This window comes from Nyctibius grandis, chromosome 8 (genome assembly GCF_013368605.1).
Source record: "Nyctibius grandis isolate bNycGra1 chromosome 8, bNycGra1.pri, whole genome shotgun sequence".
NCBI classification, from domain to species: domain Eukaryota; kingdom Metazoa; phylum Chordata; class Aves; order Nyctibiiformes; family Nyctibiidae; genus Nyctibius; species Nyctibius grandis.
The window spans coordinates 12,003,033-12,029,872 of record NC_090665.1 but is presented as its reverse complement, the minus strand read 5'-3'; the positions used below and the strand labels follow the sequence as shown (position 1 = coordinate 12,029,872).

The window sequence follows — 26,840 nt, the reverse complement described above, 5'->3', positions numbered from 1 at the left end:
GCATCCTGCATGCTGTGTTAGTATACTAAACAATAACATAACAAATACATTAAATAACACAGCAATAAGCATGATGAAAATAATGAGCACAGTTAACTGTTTGGATCCTTGCGTCCTTTGTAGTCCTCGACGAGAGGTTTAGCTATTAAAGGCTGTATTGCATTATAACATTCCCAGGATATTAATAGCCAGGCAGGGAGATGAATGGCAGGCTTACGCCGTACAATTAAAACTTTTCCAGTTTACCCTTTCAGGAACATTTGTGGTTTATAATAAGCAACTTCGTCTATTCTGAAGAGAGCAAGGATTGGAAAGTTACATAGATGGGAACAGAGGTTCATTAAAGATTTAAAATAGAATGTGGTTTGGCACTGTAAAACAAACACGCTTATAAGATGGGTTGCATCAAGAGCTGCCTGAAAGAAATGCTCAGTGTTCCTTTTCTCTTATGATCCTGGATCTACTGGTCATGCTACCCACAGAAAGGGATAAAAAAGCAGCAGGGATGAAATGTGTGTGCGCTTGTTCCCCAGTAACATGCTCCATATCCCCACTCATTACGTGTTTCTCATACATATATATAGTGTATATATACATGCATATGAGAAAAACATGCATTTTATCTATCATGCACCCAGATATTCATCAACATGTACAGACTTTGTATTACTGATTTTTCTCACCTTAGTGCCTAGAAACCCCTATTATAGAGTAAATACAAATTGACCTGTAGAGAGCCAGTGAGCATTTAAACGTGCAGAGAGCATACATGTTATTTGTTCAAGTCTAATTCAGAGCACAGCACACTCCTGTTTCTCAAACGCACAAGGAAGGCAGAAGAAGGGAGACAGATCAAAAGCATTCCTGCAAAGCCAAGGTTTCAGTAAGAGGGTTAACATTACCAGGTAATTTATTTATAGTGTTGGACACGGCTTCAATTTAGATAAAAGGCAGTTGCTTATCACATGGATTTCAGTAAACCAGGTTATGAGCCCCAGAAATCTGCAAAAGCTGGATCTCGAATGGCAAGCAATGCACACAGACTACAGCTTTATGTACAGAGTCACTGGGAGCTACTGCTCCTCGCCCGGAGCCAGGCACCCAGACAGCAGCAAGAACTGCGCCGCGTTACCAATGCTCCTCGCCAGTGAGCACTTACGCCCAGGCCAACAATCCCGATGATTAACAAAATCTAGCACTAGAGGGAGGCTGAACACATGTTCTGCTCTCTTCGGCCTTTTCACCTTCTCCAAACATTAAAAGGCAGGCGATTTAAAGCAAGCCCAGCACCCAGGCAAAGCCCGGCCACCACGCTGCCGAGCAGATGTGGTATTTAAGGCAGCACCCCCCCGCAGGCAAAAATCACATTCTTTCCTCCCCAGCTATTTGTCAATATGTGCACCCAAAATAAAAAAAAAGAAGAAAAAAAAATATTCCTCCGTTCTGGCTGTTTCCTTAGCCGGTGAGTCAGAGCCCACGAAGAGGCACCACTGCTGCCGCTCGCTGGGAGGGAGTCAGACAGCAAAACGCCTGGCAAGCTCCTCCATAACAAGGATGAGGCTCTCGCCGCTCACATCTATCAACGCGTTCCCACCTTCTCCCAGGCATGAGAGCTAGGGAGAAGCAAGCCAGGTCTCCTTTGAACAGCCTCGTGGAGGAAGACGCATACACCTTCAGACCATGTTTTGGCATTTCTCCTCCCCAAATTCCTTGGCAATAGGAATTTGAGCCCTTCAGCTGATTTCTTGCATATCAAAACAGGACGACAAAACCTGGTCCATGAGTCCAGTAGGTCTGAACATGAGAATAGCTCCTGCCCATGTACAGCACAGCACTGCAGTCCCTCCATGCACAGCTGGTTATAACAAGAACTGGTGTATTAAACTATTTTATTATAGAATCATAGAATGGTTTGGGTTGGAAGGGACTTAAAGATCATCTAGTTCCAACCCCCCTGCCATGGGCAGGGACACCTTTCCACTAGACCAGGTTGCTCAAGGCCCCATCCAACCTGACCTTGAACGCTGCCAGGGATGGGGCATCCACAGCTTCTCTGGGCAACCTGTTCCAGTGTCTCACCATCCTCACAGTAAAGAGTTTCTTCCTAATAGCTAATCTAAATCTACCCTTCATGCAACTGTTCAAAGTCTGATTGTTTCTTCACTCTAAATCCCATCCTAAACCACTTTTGCACATCCTTTTTGGTATATCCCAAATTCCTTCTGGTCTCAGTCACTGATGGTATTTACTCATTAATTCACAGTTTTTACAGTAACGACGCGATGCAATGTAGCAGACAGAATTGCTCTGGGATGAAGGAGATCTGGGTCCTATTTGTAGCCTGCCGCTGGTCAGCCTGGTGACCTAGGCAAAGCACTTTCCCTGCTTCAGCTTCCTTATCAGGGAGAGACTGGTATTTCTTTTGTAAAGTGTTTTGTGGCCTGTCAACAAAAACCACACTGATAAAGGCCAGGAGTTGTTGGGAAAGAGGGGATCTCCCAGCTGAATACAATCCTCTCCTTTCCGTGTTGCAGTAGCATTTATAACATCCCAAATGACAATCAGGCCCACCCTGTGCATGCAGTACTTGCAGGTAATTAGCGGTGATTCGTAAATGCATGTTTTTCCAAGGTGGCCCTTGGCAGGTCTGCAGCCAAGGGTCGCATCTGCTTGGAGCCACCCAAGTCCTGCCCCAACACAAATGCTGGGCTCTGAACCTCTCCTTTAAGGAGAACTGGTCATTTCAAAGCCAGCAGAGATCTGAAGCCCCCACGACAGCTTATCAAGATGCACCCGTAGGACACGCAGCTCCAGAGCCAGCCTTCCCAGGGATGGGACGCAGGGCAGGGACAGGCTTTTCACACCGCTGTGCCCAGTCCTCATCCCTGAGCAACCCTGCCTGGCCAGGAAGGAAGAAATTGCTGGTGCCACAAGCAAGGGTCCCTCTCTGTGACCAAACAGGGCGCTCGAGAGGTTGCTTACGGGAGTTTTTCACTTTTGCTTTCCCTGGCTTGGGCAGAATGCCTGTTTTGAAACTAGAAGGCAAAAAAAATTAATAAAAAATCTGCCTCCCTCACAGATCTATCTATTTCCCTCTGACAAACAGTGATTTCATTTTTCTTCCCGTCCAGGATTTTTTTTTTTTCTCTTTTAAACTGAGCCCAAGCCAACGTGGCAAAAGGCTCTTTGCTCATGTCCTTATTTGTCAAACACGCCATCGCCGCACCCTCACCACCATTCTGGGAACAAGCCCTTGCCTTCGTCGTCTGATTTCAGCCAAAGGGGAACTTCCCAACACAACTCTCCCCCAGCCCCAATGCACTCTGTTTTAAAATAAACATTTCATTTTCTCTCTTTTTTTTTTTTTTTTTTTTTTTTTTTTAAAGCATTACAGTTAATAAGAGTTAAAATTTCCTCCCCCTTTCCTCCCCAGCCTTGCTGTGAATCCAAACATGACAGATCTAGATGGGAAAACAGAAATTACAAGAAAATGACAGATCTATTGCAAAGGTATTTCACAACCCAGTCCTCCTCTGATTTCCATCAGAGCATTAAGCACCTCAAGGGAAGTCAGATACTAAAGTACCTTTTTGGATCTGATCCCAAGTGGCCAGTTCCACTGTCCAAATAAGATCCAGAGATAAACAGCCCTATGAAAACTGGGAATTATTATTTTAACTGCTGCTCTTAAACTACAACTTAAACTGTAATAATCTGTGTAGCTTTTAGCTGTCTGCTAACAGTAACGCACGGAATGATAAACTAAACATGTATATTCTGCTGCCTTTACCAACTTAACACCTAGTATAAAAAGCTTTACTTGGAACCACAGCACACATATTGCCTAAGCTGTCATCAGCACTCTGCCATCCAGAGAGAAACTTCTGTTGTAAAGGGGCTGATTTGCTGGAGCACATAAATTTCAAACTCTGGAGTAAATCTGGAGGGCTTGCACAAGGTCTGCAGGGACCGAACCACCCCAGGCAGCAGCGTCAGATCTGGTCCCTGCTCAGGAACAGGGTCATCTGCTCCAGCACTTAGATTTAGAAATGGGGAAACTGAGGCATGGAAATGAAGTGGCCTAACATCAGAGAGCAGAATCAGGCTTGGCTTTAATTTGGTGGAGCCAGATCCAACACATGCTCATGAGATCCCTGCCTTCAGGCAACCATGTCTTGAGGGCTGAGAAAGGATTCACAGCAGAAGGAACACAGCCACCATTCATTCTGCTCCTTCAGCACGGGAATCTCTGTCTGGAGTTGTGAAAATGATTGTGTTCAATGCACAAAGGCATCAAGCAGCTTTCTCCATCACCACCTGCCCTTTTACCTCATCTCTCAGGCCTTATGTCTTGCTTCAGCACAGCTCCTGCAAGATAAGGAGCTGATCTTGCAACACAAGACCCTGCCAGCTCCTGACTTAGCCCTGGCTTTTGTCTGCTCCCAATCTCCCTCAGAGGATGGAAGGGAAAAGAAAGGGGAAAAAGGTGACAAGAAAGCACAGATTAAAGGCAGGGACCCGCTTTTGCTGCATAGAGTACAGGCAGGAGGGCTGGAGTATGACTGGTAGGCTCGCCTTCCTCTGAACAGGATGCCACGCAAAGGAATCTCGCTCTAACCAAGCTCCTGCCAAAACCCTACGCTGTGAACATGGCTCCAGCCCCAGCTTCCCAAAGCCAGAGAGAAAGGGTGTGACAAATAGCAATTTCATGAGCTCAGCAGGAAATGGCCATCCCATCAGGTCGTTATACCACGGGGGACTTCCCAGTGATAGCCCCGAGCAGCTCAGGCATATCTTTGGACTCATCACAGGAGGGAAGCATGAGGAGCTGAAGACACGAGTCCCTTCCAATAAACACCGTGAGGTCCCGTCCTTGGGCGACCTGGCAAGGGGGAAGCCTGACCCCAGAGAAGCACGTGAGGCACCACCAGCCCTTCCCGCTGCCCAGGCTCCTGTGCAGGCAGCGCCCTGCCCTCTCCAGGAGCCTGCTGCTTCGATGCTTCCCAGGGCTGTCTGGAAGCTCCCCTGCTCCCACGGGGTCCACACTCTTCTCGGAGAGATAAGAGACAGAACAACATTTGCTGGGGAATTACTTCATTCCCCCAAGGCTGGGAAAAGCCATGCTCTGCACTTGGCTAATGTCCCTGATGGCTGCAGCCTTTCCTGGCAAGGGAGAACGCAATCCTCATTAACCCCTTCCCTCTCAAAGGCTGCTTATAATGCTGAACCCATTGCAGGAACACGCTGAGACTCTCTGGTAGCATCTGAACATCCTGCCACAGGCAAGAGATCACATGAAGCCCACGAGGGAGGGAAATGTTTTCTTTTTACAGAGGCACAAAGTAGATGAATTGACTCTAGAGTTTGTGGTGGGGTCAGGAACCAAGTCAGGTCTCTTTAATCCTGTTTAATGTCTGCCCACTAGCCTACTCTCAGGTTCAAATCCATCAAGGGACACAGGACTGCCAACAAGCTTCCAGGGTCATCAAGGGCAGCCCTATGGCTGTGGATATGCGGTTACACAGCTCTCATAAGCCTCAAACCTAGATCACACTTGCTTTGCTCTCACTACTCCTCCCAGAAGTCTCTTCCAGACCTTCACAGCCTCGGTGCTTAAAAACTTTCTAAACACCAGCATGAAGGTACTTCTGGCAAGCTCAACCTCTCCTGTTCCTGCACCAACACTCACACAGAGCTGAAATACTTCTTCTCTGGTGTTTAGTCCCCCAATGTATTTCAAATATGCAACCATACCCCTTTCTTCAGCCTTCCTTTTGCTCAGCTAACAAGCCAAACTCTTCTGGTCTCCACTGGCAAGATCAGATCCTCACTCTTTGATCACCTTGACAGCCTCTTCCTGCAGTCTGAATACATCTTTCCTCAACGTGCCTGAGCTAACACAAAAGTACCCGGCACTCCAGGCAAGCCAGCGATATCTGCACAAAAGTGTTCAAGGTCTGTCCCTATCCAGACAGGACATGCTATCATCACCTGATGCATCTTAGAAGTTGCACTTTCATCCAAATGGCAAATCTAGAGGATCCAAGCTAGCAAAAAGAGGGTGAAAAGGGTCTCAGTGACTTCACTGGAGCCTGGGCCAGGGCTTATTTGCTTCATTTAATTTTAGGCATCTAAACAAAGCACTTTTAGGATCAGATTACTGCCCTTAAGTCTCTCCACAGTACATGGAAGGAGATGGCCCTTCCAGAAAACAATTCATTCTGGGAAGGTTTCACTCCCACCCACCATCACAAGGACTTAAGGCAATTAGTCTTCTAATTCAAGCCGGATGGGAAAAATCCTTTAATAGCCCAGCAAGTTTTGAATGGAAATATTCCCTGCTTGGGAAACACAGCTTGCTAAGGCTGACTTGGTTGTTCCTGACACATGATTTCTAACCACAGCGCTTTGCCACCTCCTTTCGTTATCATCCATTCATTTCTGCAATTTTTGGATCAGTTCTGCACGAATGATAAAATTCTTGTCTTCTTACCTGCACATTGAAAGTAACGTCATCCAGAGGAGGCGGTGGGGGAAAGGCACCTTGTGATGATGTGATGTTCCCGAGGTCATCCACAGGAGGTGGGGGTGGAGGAAGGAAGTCCCCTAGGAGAGAGAATGGGAGAACTTAGATTCACCAGCATTTCCCCACATCATGACATGGATGATCAGGATGAACCCTGCAACACTCACAGCTTTGCCATCAGTTTTGTGGCACAGGCAGTAACACATCGTTTAACCATTAAATGCTCAGCTGCACCCCTTGCTGCTTCAGGAGATGGCTACCTAATGTTGGCAGATTGCTTAGAGGTGCTCAGATCCCACAGCAGAAGGTGACTTGCCACAAAGCCTGCATGCACCAATAACCAGCCTCACAGATCAAAGCTTGCATCTCAAATCTGCTGCAGGCAACTACAAAACCTGCAATAATGAACGCCCCATGTCCAGCCCTGCAATGGATCCCATCCAATTCAACCCCCTTGTGTGCTAAATTACAGCAGCTCTTCATGATCACTATAAAGACAGCATCAGGTGCTGTCTAAAAGCAGGGATTCCCTGTTGCAGAGGACACATCGAGGGCTGGAGCTGGAGCCCAAAATCTAGAAGACAAATCTTGAAGACAAAGCAGCACATTGGCTGTGAGAGCATAGAGATGGGAGACCTGTCCTTGAGAACTTCATGTGAGGTGGGAGCACAAAGGAGAAAACAAGGACAGAGCAGCACAGGCTGCAGGCAGCAGGACACCAGGCTCTGAAAGCACCTCCTAAGGATGGAAAAAAGCACATTTCCCATCAGCACTGGATTTGGCTTCTGGGGAGGCAGCTGCCTCTAATTTGGACCACTTTGGTATATTTTTATTTCCTCTCATAAAGCTTGATGCTGCAAGAAGAGTTGTTTGCTGTTGGGTCTCCTGTGTGCAGCAGCTGGGATGGAAGTTCAACATGAATAAAAGTGTGATATTTCATGTCTGTAGGAGCTGTTGCTTTTGGAGGGTTTTAACCCTTTTGTAAGGAAACATGGGCTCCCTACTTGACCGTCCACATCTCCATGCAGTGCCAGCTACAGGCCCCTAGTGCCTTCCCCAAATACCAAGGAGCAGGCTCCAAATCACTCAGAGAGATGCTGAGCCAAACCCCAGTGACCCGCAGTCCTCTGGACTGCCCGTGCCCAGGTTCAAAGCCCCGGGCATAGCCCGCTCCAGGGGCGGGCACCACTGGCACGGCACCTTCGTGCTATTTGCCATAGGAAGCAGATGGGTCTGCAGCCATGGAAAGGTTTTCTGTTCGATTTCAAATCACCCTCTGAAAGGCACAAACTCCCCCCCTAGGACTTTTAGGGATCTTATTTCCCAGGAAAGTAATTTCTTCCCATTTTCCCTAAAGTGAGCATGGATAGGACTCAAAAAAATCCCTCTGAATCCCTAAGAAAGGGTTATCCTTAATACAGACGCATGAAGACAGTTCAAAAACAACACACTGAAAACTAATTTAAGACAACTATGTTGCTCCAATACATAAAATCCTGTGAAACCTACTGGCTCATGATATTATAAATATCAAGATCAATTTTTAAAAAAAATTATGTCCAATAACATCTACAGTATCCTCCTCTTTGCCCTATAATTAATCCAATCTTTTATTTCAAATCATATGAAATACAATACAGAGTAAAAAGAAAACAAGAAATATTTTGAAATTAATATCTTCGTGTTTAGTTCTAAAAAATGCTGGGATGTTTGAGTGCTAAGTAAACTTTTCTCCTTTGCTCTGAAAATGACCCTCTAACCAACGTGATTTTGCAAACAAATTCAACTGCAGCGGACAGATACTTCCCAAAGAATCCACTTCAGATGATGTTTCTCCAGTTAGTCCCAGATCTGATGCCAAAGACTCATCTCCCTGCACAGCACATTAGTCAGACACTCTTGCTTTATTACAGACCTTCAAAACACCTGAGCAAAATCGAGGTAGAGTATGTGTTGAAGGGGATGAGATAGGGAAAGGAACAGGGTCTGTGCATAAACAAAACAGAAAAATAATATAACAGAAGGGGAAAACAACGATCGCTAGAACAAACACAGAACAAATACCATTTTGCCCCTTTGGAAGATCTGTTCCTCCTGAAAGAAAAAAAAAAATTGGCAAGATTTATCAGAAAAGGAGCAAAGGACAGAAACAGATAAGAGCCCTTTTCTAGAGTTTGGAAGAAAACACTTTTCTTTGCAGTAGGAGACAGCTGGCTTTACTGCATCCCAGCCCAGCTCTGCTGACTCTGGCCTCTGTGTCAGATAAGCTCCTGGCTCCGCTCTCCCCACAAACGGGAAAGTTTTTAGACTGGGAAGCAGAGAGCAGATGCCCGATGAACTGGGGGGACCTTGCAGATGTTTGGCCTTTTCGTAGTCCTCTGTGAACAGATGGACTTTTCTCCTTCACAGCTTTAGTTATTTATTCTGCCACTGCACTTTCCTCTTTCCCACACACGGCCATAGGACCCGATGCTGTTCCCACTGCACTCGCGGGAGAGTACTCCCTCGGATGCAGGAGGGAAAGCTGTTACTGTGTTATTATTATTGGCATTGCTGGAAGTCTCCCTCCGGCAGAGAGGGAAGCATGCAAAGACCGTAAAGTCTGTGTCCTGAGCAGCATATGGGTTTAGATGACGTGTGGAAGACACAGGTCTACATTTGAGGGAGTAAAGCAGGAAAACAAGCTGAAAGCAAGCTTACATTCCATTTAAGCGGCATTTCCCTATAGACTGCTCCAATGCACCTCGGGGACCTTCCCTCACCCCAGACGTTTTGCAAGCCAGACAGATTTCACTTGCTTAGAGCCAGGCAAGCTGCAGGAGGAGGCAGGAAAGTCCATGTACAGGCAGAGAACACCACTGCTACCCACCACTGACCACCTCCAGCACCACCCAGATACGTAGGGAGCAGCTGTCTGGGGAAGGGACCGTCCCCTGGTCCGCATGGGTGCACTGGCAGCCACAGGGGAAACGGGGCTCTGGGGTTACCAGGGTTAACCATGGGCTGGTGGAGGACACATCCCACCCAGAGTGCTCACCCTGTCCTGCCTGAGTTAACTCCACTGCCCTTCCGTGAATAAGGCATACGATGGGCAAAAGGCTTATTCGTATTGATTGCTGCTCAGCACAGAGACTGGTGTTTTGGTTGACATTCACCTGGCATCAGCCTGAACACTTGGAGATACTTAAGTTACAAGCATGATCGCACCAAGCTCCATCGATGGAGAGACATCAAGGCATGTCCAGGAGGCAATTTATACTTCAAGGCAGGTGAAATCACCTTCCAACGGCAAGTCCCCCATGGAGGCAGCCTGGGACAGGCACGTTTGCAGGCAGGGAGCCGCATCCTGCCCCTCTTTACGCCACGGCACAGCCTGCCTTCAGTTCTTGCAATGAGAAATCTCTACCCATTACCATACCTTTAGAGGATAAAAGAAACACTCCTCGTTTCTTCTTCTTACAGCTGTGAAGACCGTGAGTCAGCCTACAAGGGGCTGCATGGTGCAACACATGCGCTAGCTTGGTTATTTCAGATACAACGGTGCAACGTGCCGTGAAACCGCAGCTCTGAGTTCTTTTCTCCATGCCCAAGCATCACCCAGCACAACGACGAGAGATGATACTGTCGGCCCCAGTGATGCTCTCCCCCATATTTTACAATCAAGTAATTAGAAATTAAGCCAGTCCATCATGGGTACGTTGGGAAATCATAGCAGAGCCATAAGCAGAAGTGATGCCTCCTAAGCCCCCAGCCCGGCTTCTGGCTCCAACCAAATCTGTGCCATGCAGATGCATTTGCAAGGTTTTACCTCTCTCCTCCCCAAAATCTCCCCTCTTACACTTTCCAAGGAGATTCAGACGTTTCATTACTACACTTCTCAAATGTACAAATAAAATATTGTTCAAAGCCTTAACAGATGTGCACATCAGCACGAGCCTGTCAGGCTGAACAGAAACTCTTAAAATTTTTGCCATTGGCTGCCTGATGCCTTCTGGGTACAAGTACAAGCTGAGAAAAACATCCTGTCTCATGCACTAAGCACCTTTCTCACTGACAGTCTAACCTTTAAATTTTTAAGTACACTTCAGTTTTTTGCAGGATCAGGCTTGTATGTCTTGAGCCTTTGTTTTCAGGGAGATATATCTGCCAGTCAACAAATGAGTTGCAGCACTGTAATTGCCTCCCCTCTGACTGACACGGTTGTTTAGACATGAAGATTTGCAGCTTTGAAACTTCTAGACACGAAGATGATCTCACATGTTCAGTAAGAAGAGACTGTTTGGGGGGAAAAAAAACATCGGAAACACAAAAAAGCAAAACATCGTAGTTTTCCCTGAAACAATAACTTAATGAAATCTATCAACCAACAAAACAGGGTTCACACTGGTCTTCCCAGATCTCTGGCTGACATCTGAAGACTATATATGCCCAGATGTTTTTCATTTTTCTCCTTCCAAACAAAAATAACCCTTTCTCATCGTCATCTTGATAATTTCTGACTCTGAAGCTGGTACAGAATCGGTTTGAATCACCTCAAAAACACAGCTCTCCTCTCACTCAGAGACCACATTAAGACAGTGATGGAGCAAACCCCCACTAATGTGTTTCCATTCTGGTCCACACAGAGTCAATTTAGGAAAGCACTGAGCAAATACAGGCATTTCCCACTGCCGTGTCAAGTATTTAATTTCTACTGCAGAAAGCCAAAGTCTGCAATTTGAAACAATTAAGATTTACACTTAAATTCTAATTCATTTAACACTGGGCTAAAATCCTTTTGATTGAGGCTACCATGAACCTGTATTCCACAATAACCACTGTGAAAACCTGCAGGATATTGCAGTATTGCTAAGTGGTCTGGGAAACTTCATTCTGCAGAAGTGACGCTGCAGGATTTTTATAGAAAACTTCAGCTACATATGACCTGGTGACTCTTAGGTGTGAACAAGCATCTTACAAAGTTTCCCAACATGAACATTTTCCTGTAACATCTGTATTTAACACATATCACTGGACAAGGAAAGCACACGATTAAAATCATGTTTTGTGTCAGCGCATCCTTGGTCAAAACCATGTCGTGAGGGGTCACCGACACCATGTCAGTGCAGGGGAAACCATCGCGTGATTACACACCAGCTCCACAATCTACATAAATATACCACATTGACCTGTGATTCCTAAAATAAAGCAGCTCCACCAACCCAAAGCACTGTTTAAATTACCACTCTCTTGCCAATCACTAATCCTACCATTTGAACTACTTTTGCTAATCAGCTACTGTATTAATAAGAGGAAAAAAAAAAAACCCACACTGGCTAATTTCATCCTCAGCATTTAAGAAAAGAATACTGAGTCTGTCAGGTAGTTGCACTGAAAATTTACTTCACCACCTGCTAGCTGAAATATTGCTTTTATGGATTTACATTGTATTAAAAGGTCATTGGCTGTTTAAGTCTTAAACAGTTTTAATCATTCTAAAAGTCTCTTAACAGTAAGAAAAGGAAGTTCAGAACAAACAGCAGCAGGGATTCTAATTAAAAGGGCCAATTCATCTAATTTTATTTGGGGTTAATTATTCAGGATTCACTCTCTGATGTGTAAGGAATAGCAATTAGTAATTTTAGTGATTTGAGGAACATTGGAGGTGTAATCAGTTAAAATGAGTGAGTGTTTACAACACAAGATGTTGAATTAGTTTCTCCCAGCTGGAGAACAGGAACATTAGTCCCCTACAGTTCAGGACTATGAATCGCAGTCCTGCTTAAAATATTCTTTTCAAAGGAAAAAAAAAACAAACCACACACCAACAACCATCTGGTAGTTTTGTTTACTACATGGGAAGTCAATAGGCAGCAAGTACCATGGCAGCTTATGCATCTTCACCTCCACCTTCATCCCACCATCCAACTACCCAAACCCCTGGGATTCGCTGGAAACAATTCCCGGCATTTTTCCTATCTGCACAACTTCAGCCGGACTACCGCTCTCCTGTCACGCCGCCTTCTACCACAGCTAGCTGAGATAATGAAAGAAACAGCCTGCGAAACTTTCAAATGGTAATTAACTTCGGTGGTTAAATATACAGAGGAAAAATGACCATGTGATTAACTTAAAACCTCTAGGTACAATTCCTCCTGCAAACACAAAACCAAGATAGCTCTGCTGGAATCACTCTGGATTTATTCCAGTGTTACTAGAGCCAGAATAAGTTACTAAAGCTTTCAGGAGTAGCAGATGAGACTCTGACGGGGACAGAGGAGCCATGTGGGAGAGTGCCAACGGGGAGATCCAACAGTAGCTGCTTTGACATTTGGGTCTGAGCTGAGGCAGCAGCTCAAAAGCCATCTTTTTCCACCTCTGAAGAGGTAACTGGGTTTTACCACCATTTAGTCATAGCCAGGTGCTTCAGTGGGACTGGAGCTGGACCCCTTGCATCACCTACAAGCTTGCGACCACTAAAAGGAGCAACGTTGGCACACCACGCCAAGCTCGCTTCAGTTGATACAGCTTTCATTCAGCAACTTGATTTAGCACAAACAGATGCTATCTTTAGTGTCCTGTACACAGATCTTTCACTCCAGCTCTGGTCACCAGTGGGGAAAATCCCATCCAACCTCTGGTTCACGTCAGAACTCGCTGACCTCCCTTTCAAAACACCCCAAAGGCAGTAATTAGCATGAGGGTAGGAAACAAGGGCTCAGTTCCCCAAATTATGCAAAACCTCAGCTGCTTCGCCACAGTGGATGCCCCTCAGTGTGAAAACAACACTTTTTTTTTGATGAGACTGCGTTTTTATTCAGCTTGTGTCTGTAGATACCTAGCTGTGCCATCCTTGCCAGCAAAATGCAACTGATGCTCCTGCAGCTCCAATGGTCGTGGGGTAGGGGGAGGCAGGTAGAACCACATGATGGGTTTTTTTCTCCCCACGCACATCAGCCGAACATCCTACACACTGTACACTTATCATATATGCCGCTAAGTACATAGGCAACGATACAAGGCTGCATTTTGATTCCTCAGCTTATTTTTCCACATGACTATAGGGCAAAGCATTCCAGCTCATGTCCCACGCCACCCCTCTGCAACAGAGGTGACTTATTTTGCTCACCTCAACAACCCGTTTTGTAAACACAATGTGAATGAGCCAGTTCTGCTCCCACTCGAATCACATTACACATAACGGTTACCTCCGTAACGCTGATATCTGCTTAGAGAAGAGGTCTGCTAGTATCAGAACTCAGCTCTGTGGAAAATAAATCGGTCGTTTACTAAAGCTTAGTGAAGAACTAAAGTTGATCCAAAGCAAGAAACAGCCCACGGCACTGTAAAACTTAAAAATTAAATTAAATTAAAATCTGTGCTAAAATAGAAGGAGGAAGAAGAGCCATAAGATTAACAGGAAAGCTCTAAGTACTGTTCCTTGTCATAGACTTCTTTTAGGACTTTGGCGACGTCACCCAGCCCCACTGTCCCTCAGTGCATGGGCGTGCAAAGTCTTCCTTTGCCTTCTCTCCAGTATTTATTTGTAGATGTAAGCATAGAGTCCACCTTACTTGGTCTGTGCAGCAATTAGTACGACGAGATCCCGCTTTCAGTTGCATCTGCTCAGGTCCAATAACGGGGACAACAGTAGTTCTGAATGATTTGAAAAAAATGACAGAAAACAGCCTGCTGAGATGGAAAGATTTCAACACAAACAACTGGAAATATGCTGGAAATCAGCACAACTAAGTCAGAAGAGCAAACCCGATCCTCGGAGGGGAAATATGGGCTGCATTCCCACACACCATCCCTCTCCTCTGCAGAGCGAAAGGTCCATGAAACAACTCAACGAGGGAAACACTGCCTCACTCAGAACAAAACCAAAACAGGTTATCTATTTGTTTATTAGATTATGGTGTTCAACTCATTTGTTCATTGCTAAGAGCTTCTGACAAGAGTTGACATATGCATTAATTTACTAAAGAGGGCTGTTGTGAAGGAGTTGGAAAAAATGAGCTATACCACTAGATTAAGACCTTGTTCTCGCTGGCTGTTGTTGCGTGGCACAATCAAAACAAATCTGTTATTTCGGTCAGCTTTCTACCCTGAGGAGGCAGCCAGGGAGGATGGGGATCGTGTCCTTCAGATAACATCCTTTCTTACCTCCAACTGAACCCTCTCTGTGCCCAGTGATGAAATACAAAACACTGCACAGATCGCAAAAAAACATCCCCCAGGGCTCTTTACTGCCAAGGGACTTCCTCAGGGTTTGGAAGCTGCAGTCAACAGTTTTTAAGCAATCTCGGACTTATCGTTGCCTATAACTGGTTTTGTGTTGTTTTCCCACTTCGGGGGTGAATTGCAATCTGAGTGGTCAGATGAAACTCGATGTGCTGCAGGCTTGGCTTGAGCTTCAGAGCCAGCAGTGGCCCGTGCTGCAGAACATCTGGAAGCGCTGGATCTATTCTGCTTGCCCAGCATGCAAAGGAGAGGGACAACAAAAATGATGGCTGTAACTAGACCATTTATTTCCCTGGGTGATGGGGTCAACCTTCCTGCAAGGTGTCCTCCTCACAAAGTCTTCTGCTGCTGGTGTGAGAGACTGGAGCAAAAACACCAAGTGGGAAATGCACTTACGGCTCTCAGATGGACGGATCAAACGAACCCCCATAAACTGGTTTTCAAACTGGCTCATTTAGTTCCTCCCATCCTCTTCCCCACCCCTCCCTATGTAACTCTTATAAACATCCAAACTTGGAAGGATTAAAGCAAAACATGTGTCTTTATCAGATGTGTCTTAGTTTACTGTTTTCAACAAGGCTTTCTTCCTTCTGTTGTAATTAGTCAGTGCTACTGGGGAGCAGAAAAAGTAGCTGGGTTTTCTTCATGCTACAAAATTAATCGCTTTCTTATTCACCAGTGCAACAGTTGAATAATAAATTACATCCTTAATCTCTGAAGATAATTTAAGATAAAATTAAATGTTGGATAAATAGAATTCACCTCTATCTTCTTCTTTCAAAGTAAATAACTAACACTCCATACCTCCATGTATAAATTTATATAAATATATATTTTTATGGAGTGGTGGTGGGTTTTGTGTAGGGAGTTTGGTTCCTTTTGCTGGTACCTACTAGAAATGTCACACACAATCTGGCTGGACCATGGAAGAGAAATGGGATTATAAGAAAAAAAAAAAAAGGCGGGGAGGGATATCTTTCCCTGGGTAGATTCTACCAGGAGGCGCTCTACATCCTCTCTACAGCATTTCTGGATAACAGAGAAGGCAGAGGAGAAAAATAAATGATGCAGGCCTTCTCTTCGAGATGAATATTACCCTAGAACACTGATGCACAAGCTTTCTGTACCAAGGATCACTGCCCAACACCCCAAAGTTACTACGCACATGTGCAGCTATTGCTGTACTTTGAGAAAAAATGCTTTAAAATTTACACTTTTGCATAATTCAACAAAGTAACCAGTTAGGAAACAACGTGCTAAACTGACTTTTTAGGTAAGTAACTACGTTTATGTTTTCCACGTTCCACAAAATCCCCTACTGCGGATTGCTCCATCCGTCTCATTGCTGGTCAGAGCCCAGAGCACCACGGTGGGGAAAACAAAGAGGAGAGGGAGCACTTCCCATCAGGAGCATCCTAAAGTGGGTGAGGAAGAGGTGAATGACAGAGGCACAAAAAGGACTTCCCAAGGATGAGAATGATATTCCCATTCATGACACTGATTATCTTAAAATTCCCTCCCTAAACTGACCCAGGGAGACCGCCTATTCTCAGAACAGATGCAGGGATAAATGGTGGCAGTGTGGTACCTGTGCTGGTTTTGAGGAATACACGGCTCTCATCTTGCGTTCCCAACAGGAACGACCATACCTACAATAGTAGCTATCCAAGCACGCATTTCAAGCTTCTGACCATTCTGAGAAAGCAGTCGATCAAACCAGCCGTTTTGCTGTAACTCTGCTCAGCAGAAGGTGCCTCCTTTCCAGAGAAAAAGTATTAGAGTCTGGCACAAGCCCAGGGTAACTGAGAGGGTGCCCTTGAAGTAAAATATATTGTGTAGAGAAACCTGGGTGAGATCGTTTTCAGATTGAATTACAACTTTTCTATTTAGCCAATAGAAAATTAATTACTGATATATTTGTGGATATTGTTAAAAGGAAAAATGCAGAAAAAAATGAAAATCTTCTGCAAAGATTGTGGTTTTGTTTGAAAAGTCAGAGATCTTATTCTTGAAAATGTTGTGGAAAAAAATGATAACAAATGGTAGTAACATATTGCTACAGTTTCTAGGGTAGACTTCTGAAATCTTCACTCTGAGGTTTGGTTTTCCCTCAGAGCTTTTACTTGGAAAATTTTAGGCAAAAAAATTAAATTAGGTTAGGTGGGAAATGTCTCTCGATTTTCTTTCGTCCTAACTTCTTTTCCAGCCTTAGTACAGGAAAGTGCAAATCCATTCTTTTCAGATTAATGATTGATCTTCATTCTAAATTCCCACTCCAATATTAATAACCTCTCAGAAAACAATTAAAATGGATATATTGTTTGAGTGCGTGCTCAGGGAGCAAGAGAAGAGGATAAATCTTCTATGAGCACAAAACCCTCTATCATACTTTGAGGTCTGCTGATACCTGCAGCGACATAAAAAGGTTATTCACTGTAACATATGCTACCACAAGCACATGCCTGGAGTGGTGAATGGGAAGGAGAGAGTGCTTAGCAGCACAGGGGAAGAATGGATGGTCCATCTCACCTTCTAACAAAAATCCCTCCATCAGTGAGATTGAAAGAGCAGACCTTTTCCTCCATCAGAAAGACGATGCTGTGGGAAGGAGAACTACTTCCAATTTGACATTACCAGGCAAGTGTAAAGAGTCAGAGAAACCCCAGGCAGGTGCTTTGCTCAGAAATTATTGTAATGCACAGAGATGACTGATGTGCTGAGGCTTTATGATTAATCATGGAGCCCATGTCATTCAGAGCTGCTTATTAGCCCAGTCTCCCTGGGCTCTGAGAATTTTGTAGCCAATATCTCTACTTTCTTCATGAATCACAACAAGGAGAGAAGTGTCTTCTGGGCCAACTGCTCTGGACTGGCTTGTCTCCACACTGCTCAAGGTTAGTGCTCTCTGTAGCAGACTGGTTGCATCAACACTACCCAGCCCCTGGTCCAGATCTCCCCCATGACCTCAGTGGTGCCCTGGAGTTGAGGACTACCACTACTCTTTTGCCTTTTTCCAGTCCCAAGTTAAATAATGAGAAGGTTATATTGCTACTTGCCAACGTGGTGTTTTTACAGCATAACAAGAAGAAAGCATGTTGTCCACGCTGGTAAGAGTGCACGTGGACTTATCTAAGGGTGCAGAGTTTTCTTAGAGGACCACCTTTGGCCCAGCAAGACAAATTTCAGAGTCATGACCCTAGTGTCTGCCTAGAGAAGAAGAGAACCATCCTCCTTTGGAGAGTACTAACCAGCTTTGCTAAATGAAACCGAACAACAGCAGGTTTTGAAAACTCACACTGCAATTTCACAATGCATGACTTGCTGCATGCAGTCATCCAAGGTGACTGCTTTATCCAAAAGCAAAGCTCATTCCTAGAGGATTTAAACAATCACAGTCAGATTTCCCTGATGAAGACAACCAAGTGAATAACAATGTTATTTAAAGAGAAAACATGGCATATTTGGGTACCTGAGCTGTCAAGAAAACAAGTAATCAAGAACACACCTGAGAATGATCTGAAACTAGCCAATGTTTATCTTTCTACACAAAGGAAGAATGTTTAATTTAAAAATACAGGCATAACTTAGCTGTTAAATCCAATACCACGTCTAGGAAAAACCTAAACGTGGATGTTGAAGATCATTTAAGGAACAGGATTCTCTGCTTTCAAGAGACTTATCCTTATCAGGTCATACATATCACATCATGTCATGGTGATTAGCATCTTGCTTGATTAAAATCTTTAATTCCACTGGATTTAAAAGGCTAATTTGAGAGCCACTCAGACAAGAGCCCAAGGCTGAAGCTGATCACAAGCACAGAATGGCACGCTGCGACTGCAGCACTGATATCTGCTCCCCTGATTCTTCAAAATGTTGCAGCTGAAATCATCTAGCCAAGATAGGTAAACAACGGTGTGTGCCAAGTCAGACAGCAAAATCTTTCAAGGCAATGGCTCTGCATTCATCATGAGAAAGAAGACAAAACCTGTTTTGGCTCTCCTTTACTACATATTTAACATCTGCAAGAGAAAAATCAGATGACTGCTTGAAGCTTGGGATGATGCACGCCATCTTCAAGCTATTCTTAAGCAAAATGTTTAATGTCTCACGTGGTTTGAAAATGGCTTAAATTCCCTGCTGAATTTTTCATGCCCATACACAATTTAGCCTTTATCAAAAAAATCCCCTTCAATTATGTACTCTGCAGAAAATGCAGAAATTCTTCTGAAGGATTCTAGCTGCTTTTTTCCCCCTTTTTTTTGTTTCTTGTTTTTCAGCTTGCTAAGGTCTGCATAAAATTTCCTTACTTGGATATGCCCACTGAAGTTATCTGGACTTCACCACTTGTGCTACTCACAGAAAATCAACTCCACTTTCTTTCCCTCTCTCTCTCCATGCCTTTATTTTAATTGAGCGGAATGTGAAGACAGAAGAGCACTGCAAAGGAGCTAAAAGGTTGCAAGCTTCTGGACAGACCCTGCTTTTTACCCTGATACACAGAAAGGAGCTGTAAATCTGCAGCAGCGGGGCCACCACGGAGCAAACCTGGCAGGCGGGCAGCCTTTGGGCAGTAAAGCCTGCAGAAGGCACGCCATTCCCAGCGCAGGAGATGCGGCAGGAAAACGAGTATAATTAGAGCACAGCAATGTGCCAGCTATTCTTGGAGGCAGAACAGCCCCTCAGGAGCTATTGCAGGAGAGCGAAGCGAGGACAGCCCTCAGACCACTCTAACCCACGTCACAGGCATCCCCAGGAACATAAAGCCATCCTCCCATGTTCTGTCCTGCTGAAGCAGCTCAGGCTAAAGATACTGTCTCTCTCCGCTTTTGTTCTGAATACCTTCATTTGCTGAGCATACATCCCCTAAGGTTCCAGGAATTTTAACAGAAGCTACACACAAATATTATTTTAAAGAAGTGATTCCCATAGTTCTCCTATTTTTGGAGAGGTATCTTAAAAAAGCTTCCCTAATATATTGGAACAGTACCCATATTATCTCTTCATAAAAGAAATCCAACTTCTAGGCTTCTAAATTCATTGGTAAGCAGTTCAGACTTCCTTTTATACTGTAAGATTTCCTTCCCACAAGATGCAAGATATATTGCCTCAAGGGAAAAGCAGCTTTATGAAGAGGAAGCTACGTGTGCCAGAATTGTTCTCTTCCATTATTTGCAACATCCTTTCTCCCTCCCATTGTTTTAATAGAGTTGGTCACCAGAAGAACCTGCAGCAAAAACATCAATACCCTCAGCAGAGCAACTACCTGCCAAGAACCCCAAACAACATCTGCTCTTCTGCAGAGCCTTCTTGACGTCCAGAAAACATATGCTTTCTGTGCATGCCCCATATGCAGTTCTGATAGGAACGTTACTTTGCTTATAGACTTGCTTTCTGCTGTTCCCATCAGAACAACGTTTGAGGAATGGATGGCTCACCAGTAATCTCCCACTTACATCTATTTTTGTAGAACTTGACCGAATAAAAGGATGAAGAAAGAATAAAGAGAGGAAAAACATATTCAGTAGCGACTACTGTTACAGGGAGAAAAAAAAAGTTAAAAATCTGGTGTCTGATGTTCCTACACGTGATCCAGAGAAACATTCTCCTCATGCATGCACACTCAGTTACACGCTTAAGTTCAAGTGCATGCTTAAATATTATGTCCCACAGGGCTTCGGAAAGCACGTATCAATTAGGCATTTGTTGAAATGCTTTGCTAAGCAAAAGGCTCAGTTTACGTACTTTCCCCAAAGATTCTGTTGAAATGAGGCTGAATGATTGCAGTGGTACCTCTCAGGAGATCACCAATTTTTCCCCAAAGCATTCATTTGCTAGGATTTCACTCTTGCACATTCAGCTTTGGGGAACCGGTATGGGAAACTGGGACCAGGGAATCTGCAGCATTAGAAATGACAGTATTACCAGTGGTAGCTAATGTAACCACAAATCCCTCCCACTGATCCAGGTCACGCACCCCACCAGGGCCACTGACATCTCTTCAATCTCTTTTAAAATCTCCTCTAAGGGGTACAAGCTCCCCAAATTCAAGCAGAGAGAAATCCAGGGTTCCCCCAAATCAGAAACTACTTGATTTGGGACAAAAGGAATCTGCTGACAGGAGGACTGAATGGAGTTGCTAAAAATAAGCAGATATTCCCAGTGTTTCTGCACTCCTCTCCCTAAAGTGAAATGATCAAGAGGATTAATTTTAGAGTATGCACAGCTTTAATGTGAAAAAACCCAAGCTGCATCTTAGCTTTTAAGCAAAGACCAGATGGAAAGTCTATCATTAGAAATGCCAAAGGGAGAATACACTCAAAGTTCGCTCCAGGATGGAAAGGTCATTTCTAGTCATCCTTGTTTTAAATGTTCTCAGAAGCACTCAAGCTTTTTGTAATAAGATGGTTTTCTTTCAGTTTATCAACTTGATTTCCTCCAAAATAAAATAAAAAAACCTCCAAAACAAAACAGAAATCACCAAACAATACAAGACAGAACTTTAAAGGCAGGCGCCAGCTCTCTTTTTTTCCTCTCCAGAGCAAGAGAGTCATTAAATTTTTAATGAATTATTGTTTAGATGACAAGAAATGCCACAAAGATGATCTGTTGATTCCACCCAGGAGTGTTTACTTAGAGCTTCACGGGGAGATTTATGAGGCAACAGGCAACAGACAACGTGTCAATGAAGACTGAGAAGCAACACTTTGCTTATCAGGTACCGATGTCGATGAAAAACATGTCAAGCTGATGAGAAATGGATCAGGTTTCACCACTGTGTTCAAAGAAACGTCCCAAGCCCCCAGCGAAGACCATATGCCAGCTGACCGATTCAAATCCACCAGCCCATTTGCACCGCCACTACCACGCTACTAGTCACAAGATCGGAGAAGCTCAGTAAGGACCTCCTTAGGGCTAAAGATGCCTTCTTAACTCTAGTAGTTCACATATGATGACTAGGAGGCAGCAAAATTGTGATCGGTGATTTTCACTGGAGTTATTAGCGTGACCTGAAGATAACACAGTGCTTACAGCTGTACTCCACTTGCTAACTCACATAAGAGCTACAAACACTCAGCTTCAACTGAGATTTCACCAGCCCCTAGTCTCCATGTGCCAGCTAACTGTGAAACAAACTCCCTCGCCACCAAGATAAGCCCACAGCTGAAGTACAGTATGTGAATAAGCCTGCTGGGACACAGCTTCCAAACCCTAACAGGGAAATACTTAATCAAAGACAGAAAACTCCATTCTCTTATTTTCCAACAAATATAAAAAAACACATAGATATGATAATATAAAATTGGCATTTTCACAGTAAACACATCTGTGTCCCAGTGCAGATTATTCCCAATAAGAACTGGAGCTACTGGCTAAAGCCGAAAGTGTTTTTTCCTTGCAGGCTGTGCCTTTTCTCAGCTCTACTGGGCCAGCCCTGATAAAAAGGATCTGGCTTCAGGTCTTCCTTGTGCATAAATAACAAACTTATTTGCAAGGTCCAGACAGCTGCATTTATGTAACTCCGCTGAGAGGAGCCACCGCTGACCTAACCTAGCGGCAACTGGGCTGCACAAGTGTCAGAGGGAAACGTGACCTGCAGGACCGCTGACTGAGGGACAACCAGACAAAACCAAGCTTTCATTCTCAAACGCCATGCTAAAACATTGGGATCAGCAAACAAATGCCTTGATGTTTCTTGGCCACTTGCAAATGGTGATTATTCCAAGTGAAATAATTAACAAACAAGCACAGACTCCTCCAAGCTCTCTTTAGAAATCTTCTTTTCAAAACACACCCTCATTTTAATCATTTACTCTTTGCAATAAAGAAGGAAAAAAAGAAGGTAAGAAATCTGAGACGATCAAAGCTTCCCTAGTCCCCACAAACAGACATTTGCTGCCTTCCAATAGACTTGACTAATCATTTTTCTAAGTAGCCAAAAGATTTCACAATTAAATGCTTATAGAAATAAGATGCATCTTCCTGCTTCTTCTGATGCCTCATGAGTTTTCTGGCTCCTCTTATAAAGAGCTTTCATTACTCTGGGCATGACAGAGCCAGAACCGCTACAAGAGAAAGCTCTGATTTCAGCTCCATCCCAGTCACCAACTAAATGCCCAGAATGTTTATCACCGCTCCTGGATCAAAAAAATAAACAAGAAAAGGGGAGTCTGAGTCCTAAGATAAGAATCACATTTGATGGACAGGTTGGTTAGAAAAAACAGTCTCTGGACTTGGTGTAAACCAAGCATATTTGGTTAGGTATCAGGCGATCAAACAGACAGGGAGCCTCACAATTCCCTGCCTTCAGCCCCACATTTGTGGTGACAACTGCACTTTCCACTGATGAAATGTGACCTTTAGGCCCTGACATTTAGGCCCAGATTTTGCAACTAGTGTTAACCTCCACCTCCAGTTTCACAGGTGGAATTCATAGCACTTTAATGTTTAAATAGTTGGCCCTGTCCACCAAACACGAGCCCATGTCTCACCCAACAGATTCTTAAAATGGAATATTCCCACTCTGGAGACCCATGCCATGCTGGATGGTCAACTTACATGAGGTATTGGACGTGCTGTATCTCTTGGGAAAATTAACGTGCCAAGGGAAAGCTCATCTCTCAAAATAGTTACCCTACTACCTTATTTCTTTTGTTTGTTTCCCTACCGCAGTTACACAACACATTCTCGCTGGGGCAAAAGGGATCATTAGCAAGAACACTTTTGGACACATACAAACAGGCAGTGCTAAAAGTGCACCAGAAACAGGAAGATTAATATTCTTCCCACATGAGAAGGCATAACAAGGCAAATGGATCCTCCGTTAGCTTCTCTCAGTAATATCTCAGGAAAGCACCATATATTCAGAGTGGAAACATGGTGGTTCAGCAATTATTTGTTTAAAAAGTCCAATGAAGATTGTAGGGAAAGAGCTCAGCTGTCATCACGCATCACATCTCTTGACTTGGATTAACTGCTAAACTTAAAGTATTTTCTGTCTGGCCAACAAGAGAGATTAACTGGCACGGAGAAATGTTTTAAATATCAAGAGTTTTCAGGCTCAGCCAAACCAATGGTTCCTGCAGCTCTCTAAAAGACTCTCGTCCCTAATGAGGGAAGTGAACAATTGAACGAAACCCAGAGATCTGGCAGCTGAAGATCCACCAGCCTGACCCCCTCCTGCTGCTGCAAGGTCATTTCTCCCTCTCAAGGGCATATGTCCTGTTTTTAGGCACACGGGCTGAGCGCCTGATGCACCAAGAGAAGTCGGTCATCTATTCTCGTGTTACAAACCCAACAGCTTTTTCTGCTTTGGAGGATTACAGGCTCAGGCTCCGCAGGACCACTATCAGCAGGGATGGGTTAACAAGGCAAATGGAATTATGAATTTAATCCAAATCTAAGGCACTGAAAGGACTAAGCAGAAGATGAGGAATATACTGCAACACTTCATACATTACCCATTATGACTGTGTGGTCTCATGTCCATGCTGATACTGGAGGAGACGCAGGTCAGCTGTGACTTTACCCAGCTCATGCTTCTTTCATGTGTTGCCTCTTGTCTTTATAAATTCATTTTTACCTAAGACAGCTGTGTCAGACCTGAGCTCCCAGTGCAATTTTCCTTTTATACTTGCAGAATGAATTCAGTCCGCTAGGTCCTATTTGTCCTTAGCCACCACATAAAGAATTACAAATAGCTCTATTTGTGCCCAGTCGGTACAAAATGATGTCAAAAGCGTAATGTGAAGGAGGAAAGGTCCCAATTACAAAAGCAAGATCTGTGAGATAATCTGGTCCCAGGACAGTGAGGAGTGGCAATTAGGAACATCTCATCTGTCAGTTGGGGTCATTCAATGAGCACATTACTGAGAGGAAAGGTGGCACCTTGGAATGCCAGTTACAACTTTCCAGACCCAAACTGTGCTTCAGCCTCCTCTGCCCCTGTGCCTTCATCTCTAACATGTCAGGAAGGTAAGCTTGAGCAATAGGAATTCAGTTTTCAAGAGGGAGCCTAATTGTACTGCAGTTTAAGAACCACTTAATGGTTTAGCAGAAGTTGGGCGCTCCGCCTGGGGGGCTGCCTGGTTGCGTTGAGGAACTGCATGGTGTTGACTTCCCAAACTGAGTCACCATTGTAAGGTGGTATTTATAGAGTTGGGGGAAAATTTCCAGGAAACATCACTTACTGGCACTCACAAAAATAGCAAGGAAACTCTTCAATTACTAAACTTTTAAGGAAGAAAGTTTTTCTTCTTTATGACAAGACAGCAAAGCAGCAGCCTCTATGATTTGCTTGGAAGCAGTTACAATTAATATTGTTCCTTATCTCACTTTTCCCTGACATTAGTAGATGTTGCTCCTAAGCTATTAATTCTGTACAGCTGCAAGATTGGTTTTTTTCCCCTCTCTCTTCTCCTGATTATTTCCAGGATAAAATGCTGAAGTCAGACTTGTCTCTGAGAACTTTAGCAAATCTCTTCTAGAACACGTCTGCAATACCATCCATAGGTTGAACCCAAGCCCATGCATGCAGAGACTCAAGCAAACCCAGGTACCAACAGCTCAACCACAGCAACCCAGAGGTCAGCCTGAACCCTTTTGAACCCTTTACCCAGCTGTCCAGGATCCCAATTTGGGGGAATGGTTGCAGCCTTCATTAAACCACAAGAATCTGCAGGTAAACCTGTTACTGGAAGTCAAGCTGTCCAACACAGAGGTGAGCTGATCCCTCTGCACAACCCAGACATGTCCTGGGATCACAGAGTGGACAAAAGCAGAGGAAGGGCACAGATTAGTAGCTACATCAGTCACCTAAAAGTGTCTGTTCCCCTCCACATATGCAACAGTTTCCTTATGCCTCCTCAGAACCAAGGACTATCAGGAAGGATGTAGAATAGTTGATCACAGGTGCAACTTTCTGGAATAAAAAAATCTTTTAAAAGCATAAGATAGGAGCACAGGAGCTTGTCCCCATCCCACACACAAAGTGCAAATGCCTAATTTTATTACTATGACTTCCAGAGTGTCCCCACTGCCCTCCCTCTGAGCCCTGGGGCCAACGTTGGCCAAATGGTCTTTGAGAAGGCCTCAGAGATGTTCCTCTACATATCTTACACAAACCAGTAGCTTGGAAGAGGACAGAAAACAAGGGTAATGAGGGAAAGGCTGCTGGCATGAACTCAACCAGTACCTGCCTCATTTGACCTCTCAGCTGGGCTGTCCTGCCACGGCTGCTGGGAGGGCACACCGGGCCCAGCTCTCTGCCATGCTGCCAATCAGCACGGCACGCAGTCCGTGACACTCATGGGACGTGACACCCCATGCAATGCAATGCAGACCCAACAAGTTTGTTTTGTACATGCCGCCACCGCGGCATCAGCAGATACAGCAACGTGCTTTGGCTAGTACTGACATGGGAAGCATTCAAAGCACTCACGCAGAGATAAGAGGCTCCCCTCATCTCCTGCCTGAGACATGCTGACCTCTCCTCCCTCCCTTCTCCCTGGCATTGTTAAAGATAAAACAAAAATCTGCCACTTATTTTTTTAAATGTCTCTGTTTCAGAGGGGTTTTTCCCCCCTGTTTTTTTGAGGCCAATTAAAAATAAAAGTTTACCAGGAAGACGACAAGAAAAAAAAAGTGGCTGATACCATTGGAACCAGCCTATAAGGATCTCACACATAAAAGAATTATGTCCCTGAGCACTTTCCGACAGACTTTCAGAAAATTTCATCTTTCTACTTCCCTGGCTGGATAGTCTGTTCGAGTAATTTTCTCTTTCTCCTGGGGCTGGTTGCTAAGAGACACGCTATTACTTCTCCCTCTCTTATGACCCGATTACTGTGATCAGCATAGACAGCGTGCAGACAACAGCCTGACATGGCTCGTACAAGAACATCGGGCTTGCTACAAAATGATGGACTGTATTAACACTCCGCAGTCCCTTCACTTGCCGTGGCCTTTGCAGAATCTCCTGGCACAACTGGGGGCTTTTACTTCCCTGGCTTCTGAAGTGCGCGTTCAAACATTTTAAATCGCAGGACTGGGAAGAGAGAAGAATGGACTTTTACCTCCCGTGTTTCACTGC

General features: G+C 44.5%; 1 protein-coding gene across 2 annotated transcripts in view; it reads right to left on the bottom strand.

Moving 5' to 3' along the window:
- The window catches only part of LPP (LIM domain containing preferred translocation partner in lipoma), a 274,492-nt gene that overhangs the window by 179,928 nt on the left and 67,724 nt on the right, over positions 1-26,840 (bottom strand). For both annotated transcript variants that reach the window (XM_068405788.1, XM_068405789.1), the window contains exon 4: positions 6,494-6,606. In XM_068405788.1, coding sequence (XP_068261889.1) covers positions 6,494-6,606 — 113 coding nt within the window. The remainder of the gene's footprint in view (positions 1-6,493; positions 6,607-26,840) is intronic.